General features: G+C 38.0%; 1 protein-coding gene and 1 long non-coding RNA gene across 2 annotated transcripts in view; both read right to left on the bottom strand.

Moving 5' to 3' along the window:
- The window catches only part of LOC117388999 (signal transducer and activator of transcription 1-alpha/beta-like), a 36,488-nt gene that overhangs the window by 3,289 nt on the left and 13,644 nt on the right, over positions 1-19,555 (bottom strand). Inside the window, exons 4-17 of the mRNA XM_055230409.1 lie at positions 17,034-17,111; positions 15,821-15,972; positions 15,168-15,308; positions 13,268-13,360; positions 11,903-11,962; positions 9,900-9,929; positions 9,194-9,281; positions 5,946-5,987; positions 5,784-5,867; positions 4,757-4,855; positions 3,140-3,275; positions 2,967-3,007; positions 2,438-2,517; positions 318-457 (exon numbers count right to left, since the gene is read on the bottom strand). Coding sequence (XP_055086384.1) covers positions 318-457; positions 2,438-2,517; positions 2,967-3,007; positions 3,140-3,275; positions 4,757-4,855; positions 5,784-5,867; positions 5,946-5,987; positions 9,194-9,281; positions 9,900-9,929; positions 11,903-11,962; positions 13,268-13,360; positions 15,168-15,308; positions 15,821-15,972; positions 17,034-17,111 — 1,264 coding nt within the window. The remainder of the gene's footprint in view (positions 1-317; positions 458-2,437; positions 2,518-2,966; positions 3,008-3,139; positions 3,276-4,756; positions 4,856-5,783; positions 5,868-5,945; positions 5,988-9,193; positions 9,282-9,899; positions 9,930-11,902; positions 11,963-13,267; positions 13,361-15,167; positions 15,309-15,820; positions 15,973-17,033; positions 17,112-19,555) is intronic.
- Positions 16,294-17,098, bottom strand: LOC129457285 (uncharacterized). The gene is made up of 3 exons (XR_008649172.1): positions 17,034-17,098; positions 16,795-16,861; positions 16,294-16,325 (listed from the first exon to the last, which is right to left on the bottom strand). It is a non-coding gene; the product is annotated as an uncharacterized LOC129457285 (long non-coding RNA).

Below are 19,555 nucleotides of genomic sequence, written 5' to 3'. Positions count from 1 at the left end.
CTGTCTGGATCTAATCAGAAAGCACGTTAGTCCGATAATCAGTGAGTGTGTGTTAGCATGCCAATTGTTAGCTTTACTGTCAGAGTTGTGAAAAATGCTGATAAACTCCCCACAGTGAATAATTAGGATGCTCTGGATGTATACTGTCAGTGAGGAGTCATTTTGAACCACTGCAAACTGTTTAAAATGAACTAGATCTGTTTTACCCCAAGAGTTTGAAATCAGGTACAGCACCTATAATATGTGACCCCGACTCTTTTCATCAGTGGGGACGACTAATCTGATTATTTGGACTATGTGTTAAGTGTGTAAAGTACCATTTTTAGTGTGTTCACTCCAGCTGAAGGTGATAGCGCCCTCTCTGTTGCTCTCGCTGAAGCGCAGCAGGAAGTTCCCACTCAGTTTTTTCTTTAAAAGTTCTCGAGCGTTATCCTTGCTCACAAATCCCATGATGCACCTGGAAACGGACATAAACACGATTAAACTGAAGAGCCTGGTGAGATTCAATAAAATAAGAAGGGGTGACGTGGGTTTGTGTGCGATTGTCATGTGTGTGTATGTGCTTTATGAGTGTGTGTAGTTGAATGATTGTTGTGAGTCTGTCGTCTTATGTAAGAGCGTATATATTTCTACACTGTTTTATATGTATTTACTGTATTGTCATTTTTACTCTTGTTTTTGGGTGGACAGTATCTGCTCAAAGGACGACGGATGAAAAATAGACTTTGGCTAATTCTGGCATATTTACAGAAGTGTCGATTAATGTGCACTGTCCTTGAAATAAATAAATAAATAAATAAATAAAAAGGGTGTTTAAAAAATAACATTTACATTTCCATAAAACCAAATAAACCCATAAATCAAATTCACTTTATACATTTATTACACCCTAAACCCTAAAAACAAACACCAAATATACTTAAAACCCATAAACCTTTAAAACGCCCCACATGCCCCTTGGTCCTGCCCAGGAACCTTTTTAAGGAGCTCGTTTCCCCGGGGACGTCTTTGACACAGGACACAGGAGGTAAGTTAAACATTCTTAAAACACTATTCACTAGTGACGGGCAGATGAGCCTCGTGAAGCGGCACATTCCTCAAACTGTATGGACACTGTGCCGTACAGTGTCGCTGTGTCGCTCTATACTGACACCTGTTGGATCTTAAACATCACTGCAGGGAACTGCAATGATGTACACCTAGTATACAAGTACACAAGTATGACCAGTTCACACTTGTGTACTTGTATACTGACTGAAGTTATTCCATTTCCTCTGGTATTATTTTATATCTTATGTGAAAATTAAAGTGTGAATGTAATTTACACATTTAAATGTCATTGACTCGGAGTTTTTTGTATTCAAAAAAAGTTGTTCCAATGTTTTGGCATTGAGCTTTTGAAAATCCACGATCACAGGGCAAAGGTGAAGCTCACGGGACACAGGTGAAGCTCACGGGACACAGGTGAAGCTCACGGGACACAGGTGAAGCTCACGGGACACAGGTGATCCTGAGGTCTGGACAGTGATTATGGTTTAGGGGACACATCATTGTGTTTTATTTAAAAACAAGACTCCATTCTCTCCTGACACTCTCCTAAATCTCCAGACCGTCTCCAGACCGTCTCCAGACCGTCCCCAGACCGTCCCCAGACCGTCCCCAGACCGTCCCCAGACCGTCCCCAGACCGTCCCCAGACCGTCCCCAGACCGTCTCCAGACTCTCCATCAAACACCCACATTTTGAGTGGAGCCTGAGAGGTTTATATCACTGTCAAAACTCGTGGCAAAACCACTTCCTGAATCAGTCACGTGGTACAGTCGGGCAGCGAGGCTTTGGACGTCATTATTTTCAGCTCCTCCCCTTAATGAAGCAAACCTCCATACTTGTATCGTGGAAACGCCCCCTCCCCCACTCGGCACACGCTTCGAAGCCTCGATACAGAACATCACATCACTACTATTCACTAAAAACACTAAATGACACAACACTCAAACACTTTAAACATTCCTAAATAAGCGTCACACTAATGCTGCACATCCAATTTAATTATTAGCAGTTAAATTTGTCTTCTTTTCCCTCCAGGACACGCAGCTTCAATTAAAAATGCCCCTGTGCCTCCAGATCTAAAACTGGGTAAAAGCAGACAAGTTAAATAAACATTTGAAAATCCTTTTGTGCAATTGTCTTTTTTAAAGTGCAGATAATGTTCAAAGTGCTGTGTGCTTTTAAAGAACACGTGCAGTTTAAAGTGAATATAGTGAAAGGTGCTGTTACTTTGGGAACAAATGGACTGTTTGTTACAGTGACATCTAAAACCTCCACAGGACTTTTTTTTAAATGGGGAAACAATTTTATAACACGGTAGAAGGCAAAAAGAAAATCAGTTTTGCATAAAACCTGATCTATAAATAAACACGATTCGATGAAGCTCTTACCCATCTCGCCAAAGATTCTTCAGGCGCTTCTCGATTAAATCCAGAATCCCACTGATCCAAATCCAAGGGCCTTCTTTCTGCTGTAAAAACAAAATAAAACTAATAAAGCAAATGCAGACATTCATTTGTGTTAAAACTAATGAAACACGGGTAAAACTGGGATTTTTTTTACTTGGATCTCATCAAAATATTATAAATTGACATACAATGTGTGTGAAAAACAAAATACAAAAGCTTAAAGATGCACTATGTAACTTTTCTGGTAGAGAGTGGGCCATGCTTGTGTCCTTGGATATATTATTGCTTAGTCTGGAATGTTCCACACTATGGCATTAAACAGTCTTGCACTTGAAAAGCATACATTCTTCCTGAGAGCGGAGTCGACTCCAAACCCGGCTCGTCTCCGTGGAGACAGTGACTTACTGTGAAACATTCAATAGGCAAAGCAACACAATCCCCATGGAGACAAGCAGGTAGCCCACCCTCCACCAGAAAAAGTTACACAGTGCACTTTTAATTAATCACTTACATTAGAAAACTTGGACCAGGACACAAGCTCCTCTTGGTTATCTGTAAAAAAATATACAAGACATTATTTAGTATCATGTCATGTTGTTTTCTTCATTATTTTTAAGGACTAATTCAAGTAAAGTTATTATAAAAACATTTTAAATTCTGGACATAAAATTGTGAAAGACTGACCGACGATTTTGAGTTTCAGTTCATTAAGTTGGTCCTCATTGAGTTCTCTGTCTCCAGCTGAAATGAACTGCCAGCTCAGAGCCTGGGACAGCTGGTCCCAGGACAGAGGAGGAGGGTCCAAGAACAGGGACAGAGTCTAGAGGAGAGGGGATAATAATATTACTCACCACAATAATATACATTTACTACATATTTACTACATTAGGGCATTGCCTGGTAAGTCCAGACTGAAATCTTCTGTATAAGATTTACAGACTGTCAATACTTCCTCAGTCCTCGTCAGATCTGTACGTGCATTTCTTATTCATGTTAAAATATATATATAATTCAGCCTTCTCTTGTTGTGGATCCTGCACTTACAATAATGAACAGCCTTAAATGAACTGTATGTGACCCAGTGGTGGGTCGTCAGGGCCAGTAAGGCCTTCTCTGTGCCTAAACATGCTCAGAAAAGTGAATTTATTTTCATAAATATGTAAACAAAAATATCCTCTGTCTCCTCATGTCATATTATATCCACTTTGTTGAGTGTCTTCCAATGTTGTTTATTGTGGTGGAGTTTTTATCCAATTATATTTCAGCTGCTTGTGTTGTCAGGCAGATTTCATTTTCCTGGGGCCTTAAACAGAGCAGGCCCCGCCCACTATACGTAGACACAGACACAGTCAGGTTTAACAGCCAATCAGATCTCGATTCTGCACATCAGGACAAGCTAGAAGGTCCTACGGGACGTGTACGTGTCCTGTGATTGGATAATAAGCTCTGCTACAGCGTGAAAGGCGGCAGTTTGCAGACTGTCAGACTAAACCCAAAGATCCAACAGCTCTTGCACATTGTTCTGTTGTTGTACGGATGGACACTTAAAGCTACAGTGTGTTTAAAAACGTCTGGAGACACTGGAGTGGACCTGCAGCTCAGCGGCGCGCAGGGAGACGGAGCTCCACTGTGGAAAAGTGACTTTATAATGTTAATAATAAGATGGAGCATTGAAGTCACCTCAGTTAAAACTGCACTAAAGTTTGTTCAGTCTCAGCTGTGTCTTGTCTTGTTGTGTCTTATATGAAACGGCGACATTGTGCAGTTTATTGGACAGACTTGTTCACATAGTGTCATTTTGGAGGCATTTTGTTTGGCATCTTTAAATCACATTTTTATTTTTGACAGTATGTGTGAACTTAGCTTCCTTCTCTTAATTGTGAATGCAGTGCTGCTGATTGGTTTAAATGCTCCTGAAATTAAGTGTTGCTTGACGAGTCTGAGGTGATGTTGTAATGTGTAAGACGTCACTGAAGGGTCAAGGGTCAAATGCACGGCCCGACACTGATGTAACCTGGTTAAACCCAGGAGTTTCTGATTACAAACAGCTGCAGGGGCGGAGTTTGAAATGTCGATACCTGTTAGACCAATCACACTGTTCCTCACATGTCCAGACTCCGCCCCCCCCCCGCTCTCAGTTCAGCAGCTCTATTAGAAATGTGGTTGTGGGAGGAGTTTAGGTGTTTAGTCGCACTTTAAGGTGTAGTTATTATAAAATGGTACCTATGTTTTCATTGACGAAACGTGGGCTCAAAATAATAAGCAGAATAATAAAAAGCTTAAAGTGGTAGTTGTACTCACCATGTCCTGAGGGGGGCAGAGGTTGGACCACAGCACAGAGGCCCAGGCACTGGGGCCCTGACTGGTGGTGGACACGACCACCAGAGGCAGAGAGCTGGTCTGGAACGAGACAAACAAAACAATCATTTTCACACATTTCAAATACCATGTGCAAATTATGGAATTTTAATTGAGATTCAGTCATTTCTAATCATCAAGGATCTTTGAGCTCTAGAGCCAATCCTCCGTCAGGAAAAACATGTGGTTTGGACCAAGATATTTAACTATATTATGTGTTCAGTTCCAATAATCACAAGATGAAGAGTTTATGTTCAGAAAATTGAGACTAAGTAGATTTGAAGCAGATTTTTAAGTAGCATGCATGCATTATTATTATTATTATTATTATTATTATTATTATTATTATTATCTCCTTTTACAGCATCACTGGCCCTTGAGGAGCAAGGCATGTCATGTTTTTTTTTTTTTTTGACAAATAAACAACCTTGATTTTCAGATTTTTTTTTCTCTTTTTCCTTTGAAAAATAAAAAAATAAATTTCCATCAATACGAGAAAAGCAGCTGATGTCATTCCCTGTGGGTGTGTTGCTAACTGTGGGCACTGCTCTGTCTGAAGCTCTGTTACACTTTAATCTGAGCTTTGTTTTAACACAATCAGACCTTAAAAAACTGAGCTGAAACTACAACAGGTAAGATGGTTTGTGCTGTTAAACAAGTCTCACATAAAATTACAGTCACAAGCTAGCTAGCATTAGCATTAGCCAACAGTTTTTCAGTCACTCTCACATTTTTGTTAAAAATCAAACCCCTAAATAGAGTCATAAACGCTTGTATTGATCACAGGCTCCTGACAATGTGTTGTCAAAATCAATTTAGTATTTTCTCTTGAGTTTTCAGACAATCTTAACACTGTTTTGCAGTGTTTGCTGATATGTGCTTTGTGTTACCATGGTAACTGCTGAACATTTGGTCATAAACATACAGGCATTGGAGCGCTGAGTGTTTTGTAAATGTGACCGGGGCTCACCTCCGCCTTACACTTCAGACCTGCGATCTGTAGATCAGTGCTGAATTTAATAATGTGCAGTTCCTCAGTCACTCTGATGGAGCACTGCTCAAAGAACAAAGTCATTTTAGTTTAATAGTTCCTCCTTCCTGTAGATAATCCAAACGTCCTATGGCTCCTTACCTCATTCGACCTTTTCCGTTTTGATTTCATTTCTGCAATTGACTAAAAAAAAAAACACACACACAAAAAACATGTAGACTTGACATTACAGAAAAAAAAGAGGAATAACTTAAAGCTGCAATATGTAACTTTTTGGTGGAGGGTCTGCCAGATACTTGTCTCCATTGATATGTTATTGCTGTGGAATGTTCCTCAGTATGGCATTAAATTTACCTTGCACTTATTTAATTACAGGGGTTATTGTTTGGTTAATTTCTTGAAAATCATGCAGTTTTAATGTGACCGGGGTCGCCTCTCCACAGATCTGACCTAGTGGTCTTAATGGAAGATTCATGGCAAAGCAATTACATCTCCATGGAGACTAGCAGGAGGCGGACCACCAGAAAAGTTACAAAGTACACCTTTAAAGAAGCATTTTTCCCCACATGTTCAGTTCTTAACACATGATCCATGTGTCGACCAGTTTATAAATAATAGCCACATTTACAGCAGTTTAATCCACTCCTGATCAACATTTTAAGACCAGCTGAACAACTGCAACAATTTACATTTTGCACTTTTGGATCTTAAGAAGGTTCTGAGCAGTGCATCAAAATGCAAAAAGAAGAAATTGGACTGAGACAAGAAAAAATTAAGTAAGAAATGTGTTGGCAAAAGAAGATTAGACGATTAAATCTATCAACTGGACAAATGGTTGTAAGAGTGAAGACTACACTGATGGTGTCACCATCCCTTACACTGCGGGGGTGTCTGAAAAACTTCAGAGAATTTTTAGGCAGTATGAGGTTCCTGTCTTTTTCAAACCCACAAACACTTTAAGACACAAACTGGTTCATCCAAAGGACAAAACCCTGAGACACAAAGTGATGTGTCTCCTCCATTCAGTGAAGAGTGAGCGTCACACTGGAGAAACTAAACACTCCACAAGAGAATGAACCAACACGAGAGAGAACAGCTCAGGACACAGTCTGCTGTTCATCTACATAAGAGAATAAACAGAGAGAACAGCTCAGGACACAGTCTGCTGTTCATCTACATAAGAGAATAAACAGAGAGAGCAGCTCAGGACACAGTCTGCTGTTCATCTACATAAGAGAATAAACAGAGAGAACAGCTCAGGACACAGTCTGCTGTTCATCTACATAAGAGAATAAACAGAGAGAGCAGCTCAGGACACAGTCTGCTGTTCATCTACATAAGAGAATAAACAGAGAGAACAGCTCAGGACACAGTCTGCTGTTCATCTACATAAGAGAATAAACAGAGAGAACAGCTCAGGACACAGTCTGCTGTTCATCTACATAAGAGAATAAACAGAGAGAGCAGCTCAGGACACAGTCTGCTGTTCATCTACATAAGAGAATAAACAGAGAGAACAGCTCAGGACACAGTCTGCTGTTCATCTACATAAGAGAATAAACAGAGAGAACAGCTCAGGACACAGTCTGCTGTTCATCTACATAAGAGAATAAACAGAGAGAACAGCTCAGGACACAGTCTGCTGTTCATCTACATAAGAGAATAAACAGAGAGAACAGCTCAGGACACAGTCTGCTGTTCATCTACAAAAGAGAATAAACAGAGAGAACAGCTCAGGACACAGTCTGCTGTTCATGTCCATCTCAAACACACTGACCACAACTTTGAAGAGAGGGAGGGTCAGATCTGAGCCAGTTAGGAAAGAGAATCCTTCCTTTAGCAGGAATGGAGGCCTGAGACATAAACTCTCCCCCATCTACAACTCCATCCTCAGATCCAAAACAAAGAGAACAATAGCAGGATTGTTAAGGGTTGAATAGAGGAGTTTCAGCTGAAACTGGAGACAGTAGCTGTTTAGCTCCTCCTTCAGACAGATATAAGGCCGTGTCCAGCAGGAATCTGAACAGAACTGAAGAAGCGGCTTGGATGAGCAGCAAAATGTCTTCACTCCTACAACGATTTGTCCAGTTGACAGATTTAAACTTCATGTTTTGCTCTGGATCAGACCTGGACGACTGAGGGTTTACAAAGAAATGTACTGCAAACAATCATTAAACTGAAACAGTCTGTTCATCAGGTGATCAAATGTTTAATACCACAGCCTTTTAAAGCCCAAATCTTCACAAAAATGTGGATTCAGTGTGATTTTCTGTCAGGTCTCCACACTGTCACGACCTCAAAAAAAGCTTTCTTTCTTTGAACGTGGTCGGATTGTAGAGCTGCATCAGCCTCTCACAGCACACCCTCGCCGCTGAGGTTGGACGCAGTAAGACTTCAAGACACGGGACGATCCTCGGCCCAAATTAAGCTCGTCACTGGTGCCAACTGCAGTCCCATAACCATTAGACGACATCTACGAGAGAAGGGTTTAAAGAATAAAACACGTCTTCAAAGAGCTCGTCTCCTTCAACGGCACAAAACCGCCGTTTGGAGTTTGCACGAGAGGACGAAACATGGGGGACATTGAGGGTGGAAGAAAGTTTTATTTTCTGATGAGAAAAAAATGAACCTTGACAGTCCTGATGTCTTCCGTTACTGACACGACAAGGAGATCCCACCTGAGATGTTTCCTCACGGCACACAGGGGGCACCATCATGATATGGAGGCTTTTTGCTTCAATGGAAGAATGGAGCTTCAGGTTGTGCAGAGGTGTCAAACAGCAGCTGGCTGTGGAGATGTTTCAGGGGCGTCCCTCATGACTGAAGACCATCGTCTCTGTGGTAATGACTGGGTTTTTCAACAGCCCAACGCTGCAGTTCACAACGCCGCCTGACAAAGGACTTCTTCCAGAGAAATAACATCACTCTTTTGGACCATCCTGCATGTTCCACTCATCTAAATCCAACTGAGAACCTTCTTAAGATCCAACAGTGCAAAATGTGAATTCTTGCAGTTGTTCAGCTGGTCTTATAATATTGATCAGGAGTATACAGCGTTTTCTGTGGATCTGCAGCTATCCATAGGAGGGGCCGACCTATTACTTGTTTTAGATGAACATTGTGATGTAAAATGTGCAAATTCTAACATAATGACCCACGGGTGTCATAGATTATAACTCCAGAGCAGACTCAAGTATGTCTTCTTAAAGTCACAGCTGCCCTGGGACTGAATAACAGATACCAAATGTTTGAGCCTCTCTAACCACCACCAATCACTCACATTCCACATTCACAGAGGCAAGATGGAGCAAGTGTCTTGCCTAAGGACACAATAACAGCAGGCACTAGTCATAGCTGGAATCAAACCTTCAACCATTCATGAATCGTACCATGTCCCACTCTGCCACAAGACCTCCACTTTCTTTGCTGACGTTCATGACTTTGGTGTTTTTAGAGGTGAACTGAAACTGACGGAACCTTGAATCAGAAAAATACATAAACATTTATATATTTATGTCGATTACAATTGGCTGAAGTGAACTGGAAACACTTCATAATAACTACACTTTAATTACTCTTAATATAGCATGAACACAATAATAATAATGATAAATATTGAACAAATAGTTTATTATTCACCTAAACCTAAGCCTGACCCAAACTAATTAAAGATGAGATGATTTTTAAATCAGGAAACAGAACTGGTTCACTTTAAACAGTCCAAAATGATTCCTCACAGACCTTATGCATTCAGAGCATCCTAATCATTCACCTCGATGAGTTTATAAGCACTTTTTGCACCTTTCAGAGGTCAATGTGGAGTTTTGCTAACATGCTAAGGTGCACCTCCTGATTATGGGACAATAACATGCTTCCTAATTGGATGCAGCACATAACAGCCTTATTTTAACCTCAAAGCTGCTCATACAATAGATCTGTAGTGGACAAAGGCAAAAGGAAAAAATCAGGCACAGGGACTTTAATTAATTCCCTTTACTGAACTTATTTTCATCATAATTTCTGTTCATGCTTTATTAAGAAGGAGTAAGGTGTAGTTATGATAAAGGGGTGCTGGTTATTTTAAATTCCACTTACCCTTGAATAGTCTTGATTTCCTCCACACCCCTTAATTGAAAAATACAAGTTTATATGACTGTGTGTAAGAGTGTGTTAAAACCATAGACTGTATAAATATAAATGGACGTAGCTAACCTGCTAGCAGCTGAACTCCAAACAGGAAGTGAGCCTGCGCTCCAATTCACTTTACAGATAAAAACTGTGTCCTCTCTCTGTCCCTGCGTCTGTCAGTCTCATTCTGGTCTTAAATGTTCGTATTAACCCTCTACATGATCCTGGGGTTCATTTTTTTTTTTTTTTTTTTTTTTTTAGTTATTTAGTTTATTTTTTAATATTGTTAATGATTTTTTTTTTATTTGTATTATTTTATTTATTTTTTAGGTTATTTTTTATTTATTTATTCTTTTTTAGCTATTTTGAGTTTTTTTTTTCATTTTGTTTATTTTTTGTTATTTAATTAGTTTTTTTTGTTATTTTGAGAGTTTTTTTTTGTTATTTTTATTATATTTCTTTTAGTTATTTTGAGTTATTTTGAGTTTATTTTTTATTTTTTTTAATTTATTTATTTTTGTTATTTTGAGTTGTTTTTATTTTGTTATTTTTAGATCATTTTTTGTTTTTTTTAAACTGTGTCCTCTCTCTGTCTCTGCTGCTTCAGACTCATTCTGGTCTTAAATGTTCGTATTAACCCTCTACATGATCCTGGGGTTTTTATTTCACTATTGTGTCTGTAAATCAAGATCTGAACATTAATAACAGACAAATCAGGTCCTTCTTTCCCCGATGCTCCTGCTAGCGTTAGTGGAGTGGGGTTGTCTGTTTTCCCCTGCTGCTCTTGAAAGCACCCCTGTGGGCTCCACCCTCGACCCTGCCCTCCGACTGAGAGACTATTTAAGCCACTTGCTCCCAAAATGACAGTCTCTCTGCTGCTGTGCCTTGACCTTTTTGGTTGATTTTAAGTCCTGCTCTGTTTGTCTGGGGAGTCCAGCCCAGGGCAGATCTGCTATAGAGGGCTGCTGCTTTAATTCCTGCTCGTCGTTAAAGGGTGGCTCAACCTGCTGTTGTTTTGCATCTGTTTTGTGTTTGTTTTGCTTTATTCTATTTTGCGCTTGTTTTGCCTTAGTTGGTTTTGCTGTTTTTCTTTTCTCTTATGAGCAGGTTTTGACCAATACAATGAACCTTTTTGTTCAGTTTGAGCGACGCGACGCTGGGTGCCCCCTGGTGGCGGGGTGAGGCATGTTGGTGAGGTTCCTCCACCTTTGCATGTGACGTAGTGCACCTTTCATTTGTTGTGCGTCTGCTGTGTGTGTGTGGCAACACCCCTGGACACACCCCCTGATAGTCTGCTCACCACAGGGGCCCAGCTACATTATTTAGATTTTTTTTGGGGGGTTATTTTAAACTGCTTAGACCTATTTTAGCTAGTAATTCAACTTTTAGCTTTTTTATTTTTATTTTTTTTGGTAATAAAATTCAACTTTAACTGAAGCTTTTGTTAAAATAAATATACTTTTTAAAAATGTAGTTGTCTTTATTTTAGCGACATAAATAGCTTTTCCATTTCAGCTTTAAAACTCTTTTTAAATACATTTTAATAGTTTTTCACGTCTGTCCTCTTTTAACTCAGGACCTTACCTGTGTGTCTTTAAACTGTAAATTTGATCGTGACCCCTGGGCCTTAAACGCCCCAAACGTGCCCTCGGTGGATGATCACCACGTTAGCAACAGGTTTGATTGACAGCGTTGCTAAGAGCGCGCTTCCTGCTAAACCAGCGGTGCGGGCGGGAAGAGGCGTTACCTACAACAGCCTCGCTCCTGATTGGCTCTTTGGTTGCTATGACACTCGTGGTCAGAATTCTAAATATGGACCTCTGCTCCAGATTAGCTGCTATAACTGCTAGCGTCGATGAGCTTCATCTGGAGCTGAAGCTGTGGTGACGTCTCACTCCCTCAGTCACGTCTTTATACAGTCTGTGGTTTAAATGTGAGAAAATATTTAGCATGTAGTTAATTTGACTTACTCATCAAACTCTGCTTTGATCAAACAGCCGTGCTGTAGAATTGGCAGGTTTACCAAAAACCTAAAACAAGAAATCACACATTTAATGCTACAATTTGCTAAAAACAAAACAGACGTCATTATTTCCTTTCACCCGGACTGTGGCACATTGGCTGTGGTTACACACTCAAAATATGATTATGAAGAGATTTGGGAGGTTATAAAATGATTAAAATCATGTCATTTGTGGCGATGGTCGTTCTGAACGCTCACGTCAGATCTTGAGGTTTGGACGTCATTTAAAGGGCCCACATTACACTATTTTATGATCTATGTTCAAATGTTTCCTCATCAAAAAAACAGACCTGGAGTTGTGTTTTGTTTCATTCATGTTTGACACACAAATCCTAAGTTCTTCTCTCAAACAGAAAACACTCTGTTCCATCTTGTGATGTCATCATGTGGTGATACAGGAAGTGCTCCACTGTGTTTTTAAACTCCACACACCTTCATTTATAGAATCATCTGGATCATTTCAGTCCTGGAGTTGTCACTTATCTCGACTGAACTAAAGGTAAAAGGAGCTGTTCACTTGAAAAGTACCACTTGATGACATCACAAGGTGGAACAGAGCGTTTTGATCTTTGTAGATGTGACAGACTAATAATAAAGTGTGACTCAAACATGTGAATGAAACAAAACACAGATCCAGGTCTGTTTTTGAGGAGGTCGCTTCATTCTAACGCGGCTTAAACGCTCACAAGAGTCCGTTTTGTGTAGGACCTTTAAATAATCTTAAAGGTCCTAAATGAGATTATAATCATATGTTGGTGCGCCTAAAACAAACACCACACTCAAGTACTCATTTTGTCAGCTTTGAAATTCATACAGTGAAAATGCTAAATGATTAAAGTGCATTGTTTCAAACAGTTTTCATAAATGAAGAGCAGTGGACGGCGTCCATAGGCCTGTCACAATAATCACTAGATCAACTCATCCGTCCATACATGAAACAATGGGCACATTTGTGTTGTAATACAATAAGATTTGAGCTGTAGAGGGGAACTTTTATGGCTAAATATGACTTTATTCTGATATTTATTTGCTGCAGCTCAGGCATTTTAATGATATTATTTAAAAATGTATTTACTGAGATTCTCCAGCTTTGTGTCAGAATACAATAGTTTCAATATTATCGTTTATCGTGGTATTTCTCTGTAGAAAATATATGATGCTTCAAAATGTGTTATCATGAGAGGCCCAGTGAGCGAAAACACTGAAGAAAAGACTAAGATAACACAAGTCAAACTGATACTAACAAGATATTTAGTCGTTTTACTCATTTACTAATCACAAATATTGAAAACTTCCTGGACTTGTGGTTTACCTGAGTTTCACATTGAACTGCACATTGGTCCTGAGCACCAGAGGTCTGTGGGTCTGGTTGTACATCACAGGCTGTTTCTCCACCACCAGTGCACTGCAGATTCAACAAATATCTGATCATTGAGATCATTTTAAATGATTAAAGAGGAGGTATTACACTTCTATGGGGCGTGAACTGCTACGCAAAACATATTTACATCACCACGTTGCCTTTTATCGTTTTGAAAACGCTAAATTTGCCAAAAAACACATTTTAACAGAGTAAAAGTCAAAAGTAAAGACGTTTGTCTGCTTGTCCAAGTCTCTTCTTCAGTTGTGGTCAGATTCCTGCTGGACACTGCCTTATATCTGTCTGAAGGGGGCGCTAACGACACTGAAACTGAAACTTACAGTTTCTGTGATCAGGCCAAAATTTAACAGTTAATAACTTTCACTTTTGTTTTTGACTCTCCGAGTCCCTTTGCTCTCTGTGCTAAGTCCCTCCCCCTTCAGGGCTCGATCTCAATGAAATCAGCTCCATCCCACTAATGAAGCTACTGCACATCACACCAGGTTTGTGAAGTTATAGTGTATCATTTTGTATCATGTTTTTGTATTTAGTGGTCCCTGGTTTATCTCGGGGGTTATGTTCTAAAAATAACCCACGATAGATGAAATCCGTGAAGTATCGTCTTTATTTTTTACATTATTCTCTCTGTTTTTGTCTGTAAAACCCCTCACCACACACTTTATACACTTTTCTCACACAGGCGTTAACATTTTCTCACATTTCTCTCTCGTTTAAACTCTCTCAAAGTTCAAACCTTCGTCGGCGTCTTTGTCGGTGCAGAACGTTTCATCGACATTGTGGGTTTTGTCGGGGAGAAAACAAATTGCAAACGTACAGCACTTCAGAGTCACACTGAGATCCAACGTTTATGTAAATTTGTCTGAACACATTCTGTACTGGACAGGAGACACGGCACGGAGGAGACTGATGGACAATGGTCTACAGTCCAACAGCCAATCAGGACGCACGACACAATGGTCTACAGTCCAACAGCCAATCAGGACGCACGACACAATGGTCTACAGTCCAACAGCCAATCAGGACGCACGACACAATGGTCTACAGTCCAACAGCCAATCAGGACGCACGACACAATGGTCTACAGTCCAACAGCCAATCAGGACGCACGACACAATGGTCTACAGTCCAACAGCCAATCAGGACGCACGACACAATGCACGTTCATACACTGTAAAAAAAACATGTAAAATTACACCAAAAAAATCTGCGAGACGGCGAAAGGTGAACCGCGATACAGCGAGGGACAACTATATTTATAAAAATGGCCGTGTGGGGTCAAGGATGACGTAGGGTTGTGGGTGGAGCTTTGGACAGGATCTTACAGCTAACCGTGAGGAGGGTTTGAGTAAGGCCTGAGAGAGATCACTAAATTACTGAAACATGGACCGATGACATTTAAAACCTTTTCACACATGGTTTTATGAGAGAACAACATTATAACACGGTAGAAAGCCCCAAAAGTAGATACCTCCTCTTTAACTTCATGTACAGATTCCCCCCAAAAGACTGAAATCAGGACAAACATTCACAAATCAAGACTTGCACTGTGTAACTTTTCTAATGGAGGGTCAATCACCTGCTCGTCTCCATGGAGATGTTATTGTTCCTCACATATTTCATTCCATGTTGAAGGAGGTGATAGCTACTTGTCTACATGGACATAGATTAGCTTAATGACACATTGTGGAACATTTCAGGCAAAACGTATCCCTGTTCTATCTCTTTGTAGACAAGACAAGTAGGTGCTCGACCCTCCAGTAGAAAAGTGACATAGTGAGCCTTTAAGTGATGCTTTTGGCCCAGTACAGCTGTGTGTAGTGTTCCATTGTACTTGTCCATGAGCTCGGTGAGCAGGGCCTCGGTGGAACAGTTGATTTGTTGTAACTTGGGGCTGATCTGAGGCCTGCTCTGCTCCTCCAGTTTCTTCAACTGTTGGACGATCTGCAGAAGAGTCTGTGCCACACCACTGAACCTGAGACAACAAAAGACATTTGTGTGAAAGACGTTTACTTTTCTCACGTATTCAGTATAAAACTATAACTTAAATCATCTACAACACTTTAAAAATAGAAACAGGTTCACTGGCGGAAAAACTGCAGAACTGGTTAACACTTTATGACCCAATCTGACCATAATGACCTGAGCAGAGCTTGTGCTGCTAAACAAACACCTCTCACATAAAAGTGCAGTCACACCAGCTCGCACAGCCCGAGGTTTTTGAGGAACTCTCTTCTTTTTTGTTGAAAATCAAACATCTAAACGAGACAAAGAATGTTTTTATTGATCACAAGCTCCTGCTGAAATTAAATATGTTGTTTAAATGCATTCTTGAGCATTAAAACATTTTTGGCCAGCGTTTGCTAATATGTGCACCGTGTCACCGTAGAAACTGCTGAACATTCCTCCATAGACATACAGGGAGAGCACCCCCCAGCGTGTCGACAAACCATGATGGAAAACACATAGTACACTGAAGACTTGTACCATTTCTCCAGACGCTCCAGACCGGTGCAGACTGGACTTCCCACGCAGGACATTTTCTGTTTGTGTTTCCATCGAGGAAGATCCACAGAAACCAACGTTTGAACAATCAGAGCGGCAAGATTCACCGACTTCACGATCTGCGAAACCACCTCCTGGAAACAAATGAGCAAAAACGATCAGAATATTTACAAACTATATCATTTTATTTATGTACAAGACAAAGAACGTCCAGATCTGTGGAGAGGCGAGCGTGCTTACAATACAAAGGCATTTTTTTCAACGTTTAAGATATAAAAGTCAATGGAAGGTGGATTAGTTTAATGCCATACTGCGGAACATTACAAGCAAAGCAATAATATCTCCATGGAGACGAGCAGACTGTGTACCCTCGAAAAGAAAAAGTTACATGGTGCATATGTTTTCCCCACCTCTTTTCTTTTTCTGATGCTGTTGGGTTGATTTAAAAACTTCTCTTGACTTGTCACGAGTCCATTCTGGTTTTGAACTGAAAAAATTAAAATAAATAAATAAAATAAATAAATAAAATGAATGTATTGGACTGTAAAAAATGCTTCTTTTAAAAGGGCATATATTATGATATTTTCTGATCTATGTTATATTTTTTTCAGGCTTCATTCACACATGTTTAACACACAAACTGAAAACACTCCACCTTGTGATGTCATCATGTGGTGATACAGGAAGTGTTTTTAAACTCCTCACACCTTCATTTCTAGAATCATTCGGATCATGTCAGGAATCCCGGAATAGCCACTTATCTGGACTAAAGGTAATAGGAGCTGTTGAGATGAAAACTATCACTCGATGACATCACAAGGTGGAACAGAGCGTTTTGAGCTTTGCAGATGTGGACAGACAAAACACAACTCCAGGTGCGTTTGTGATGAGGAAATGACACTATGCGTGGCTTAAAGCTCCAGTCACTTTGTGTGATTCAGATCCTTTGTTTTTACCTTCACTTTTCCATTCTTTGTACATCGATTCCACCTTTTCCACTGCTTTGATTTCATCTTCAATTTCCTGAATCAAAATAAAATATTACACAACTGACAGGACCAAGCAGTGCCTAAACACAAAACTGCATGCTCTTTAAAATGATAATAAGAGACTCCACTAAACACCGCCACAAACTCATGTGGTTTTAATTAATTTGAATTGACAGGTTGTTTATTGTATGATTTGATTCTTGTACCTGGGTCTGGTTCCTCAGTTGGATCACTTTGTTGTCCAGGTCTGTTTGAGTTTCTTCAGTCACAGTCGGGCTGCACTGCTAAAAAAATCAAATAAAATATAAATAAATTGTGCATAGAAAAATGAATTAGATCCAAATTCTAGTGGATTTTGTGAAGAGGTTTTCCAGGAAAAAGTCGTGATAATAGTTTATTTATTTTCTATAAGTGCGTCTGATAAGTTTATTTATTTTCTATAAGTGCGTCTGATAATAGTTTATTTATTTTCTATAAGTGCGTCTGATAATAGTTTATTTATTTTCTATAAGTGCGTCTGATAATAGTTTATTTATTTTCTATAAGTGCGTCTGATAATAGTTTATTTATTTTCTATAAGTGCGTCTGATAATAGTTTATTTATTTTCTATAAGTGCGTCTGATAATAGTTTATTTATTTTCTATAAGTGCGTCTGATAATAGTTTATTTATTTTCTATAAGTGCGTCTGATAATAGTTTGTTTATTTTATATAAGTGCGTCTGATAATAGTTTGTTTATTTTATATAAGTGCGTCTGATAATAGTTTATTTTATATAAGTGCGTCTGATAATAGTTTATTTATTTTATATAAGTGCGTCTGATAATAGTTTGTTTATTTTATATAAGTGCGTCTGATAATAGTTTATTTTCTATAAGTGCGTCTGATAATAGTTTATTTATTTTCTATAAGTGCGTCTGATAATAGTTTATTTATTTTCTATAAGTGCGTCTGATAATAGTTTATTTATTTTCTATAAGTGCGTCTGATAATAGTTTATTTATTTTCTATAAGTGCGTCTGATAATAGTTTATTTATTTTCTATAAGTGCGTCTGATAATAGTTTGTTTATTTTATATAAGTGCGTCTGATAATAGTTTGTTATTTTATATAAGTGCGTCTGATAATAGTTTATTTTATATAAGTGCGTCTGATAATAGTTTATTTATTTTATATAAGTGCGTCTGATAATAGTTTGTTTATTTTATATAAGTGCGTCTGATAATAGTTTATTTTCTATAAGTGCGTCTGATAATAGTTTATTTATTTTCTATAAGTGCGTCTGATAATAGTTTATTTATTTTCTATAAGTGCGTCTGATAATAGTTTATTTTCTATAAGTGCGTCTGATAATAGTTTATTTATTTTCTATAAGTGCGTCTGATAATAGTTTGTTTATTTTATATAAGTGCGTCTGATAATAGTTTATTTTATATAAGTGCGTCTGATAATAGTTTATTTATTTTATATAAGTGCGTCTGATAATAGTTTGTTTATTTTATATAAGTGCGTCTGATAATAGTTTATTTTATATAAGTGCGTCTGATAATAGTTTATTTATTTTATATAAGTGCGTCTGATAATAGTTTGTTTATTTTATATAAGTGCGTCTGATAATAGTTTATTTTCTATAAGTGCATCTGATAATAGTTTATTTATTTTATATAAGTGCGTCTGGTAATAGTTTATTTATTTTATATAAGTGCGTCTGATAATAGTTTGTTTATTTTATATAAGTGCGTCTGATAATAGTTTGTTTATTTTATATAAGTGCGTCTGATAATAGTTTATTTTCTATAAGTGCGTCTGATAATAGTTTATTTATTTTCTATAAGTGCGTCTGATAATAGTTTGTTTATTTTATATAAGTGCGTCTGATAATAGTTTATTTTCTATAAGTGCGCCTGATAATAGTTTATTTTCTATAAGTGCGTCTGATAATAGTTTATTTATTTTATATAAGTGCGTCTGATAATAGTTTATTTTATATAAGTGCGTCTGATAATAGTTTATTTTATATAAGTGCGTCTGATAATAGTTTGTTTATTTTATATAAGTGCGTCTGATAATAGTTTGTTTATTTTATATAAGTGCGTCTGATAATAGTTTATTTTCTATAAGTGCGTCTGATTAGTTTATTTATTTTCTATAAGTGCGTCTGATAAGTTTATTTATTTTCTATAAGTGCGTCTGATAATAGTTTATTTTATATAAGTGCGTCTGATAATAGTTTATTTATTTTCTATAAGTGCGTCTGATAATAGTTTATTTATTTTCTATAAGTGCGTCTGATAATAGTTTATTTATTTTATATAAGTGCGTCTGATAATAGTTTGTTTATTTTATATAAGTGCGTCTGATAATAGTTTATTTTATATAAGTGCGTCTGATAATAGTTTATTTTATATAAGTGCGTCTGATAATAGTTTATTTATTTTATATAAGTGCGTCTGATAATAGTTTGTTTATTTTATATAAGTGCGTCTGATAATAGTTTATTTTATATAAGTGCGTCTGATAATAGTTTATTTTATATAAGTGCGTCTGATAATAGTTTATTTATTTTATATAAGTGCGTCTGATAATAGTTTATTTATTTTATATAAGTGCGTCTGATAATAGTTTGTTTATTTTATATAAGTGCGTCTGATAATAGTTTGTTTATTTTATATAAGTGCGTCTGATAATAGTTTATTTATTTTCTATAAGTGCGTCTGATAATAGTTTA

Source organism: Periophthalmus magnuspinnatus, chromosome 21 (assembly GCF_009829125.3).
Source record: "Periophthalmus magnuspinnatus isolate fPerMag1 chromosome 21, fPerMag1.2.pri, whole genome shotgun sequence".
In the NCBI taxonomy this organism is placed as follows: domain Eukaryota; kingdom Metazoa; phylum Chordata; class Actinopteri; order Gobiiformes; family Gobiidae; genus Periophthalmus; species Periophthalmus magnuspinnatus.
Note: the sequence above shows the minus strand (reverse complement) of the source record. Positions and strands in the feature narration are given on the sequence as shown.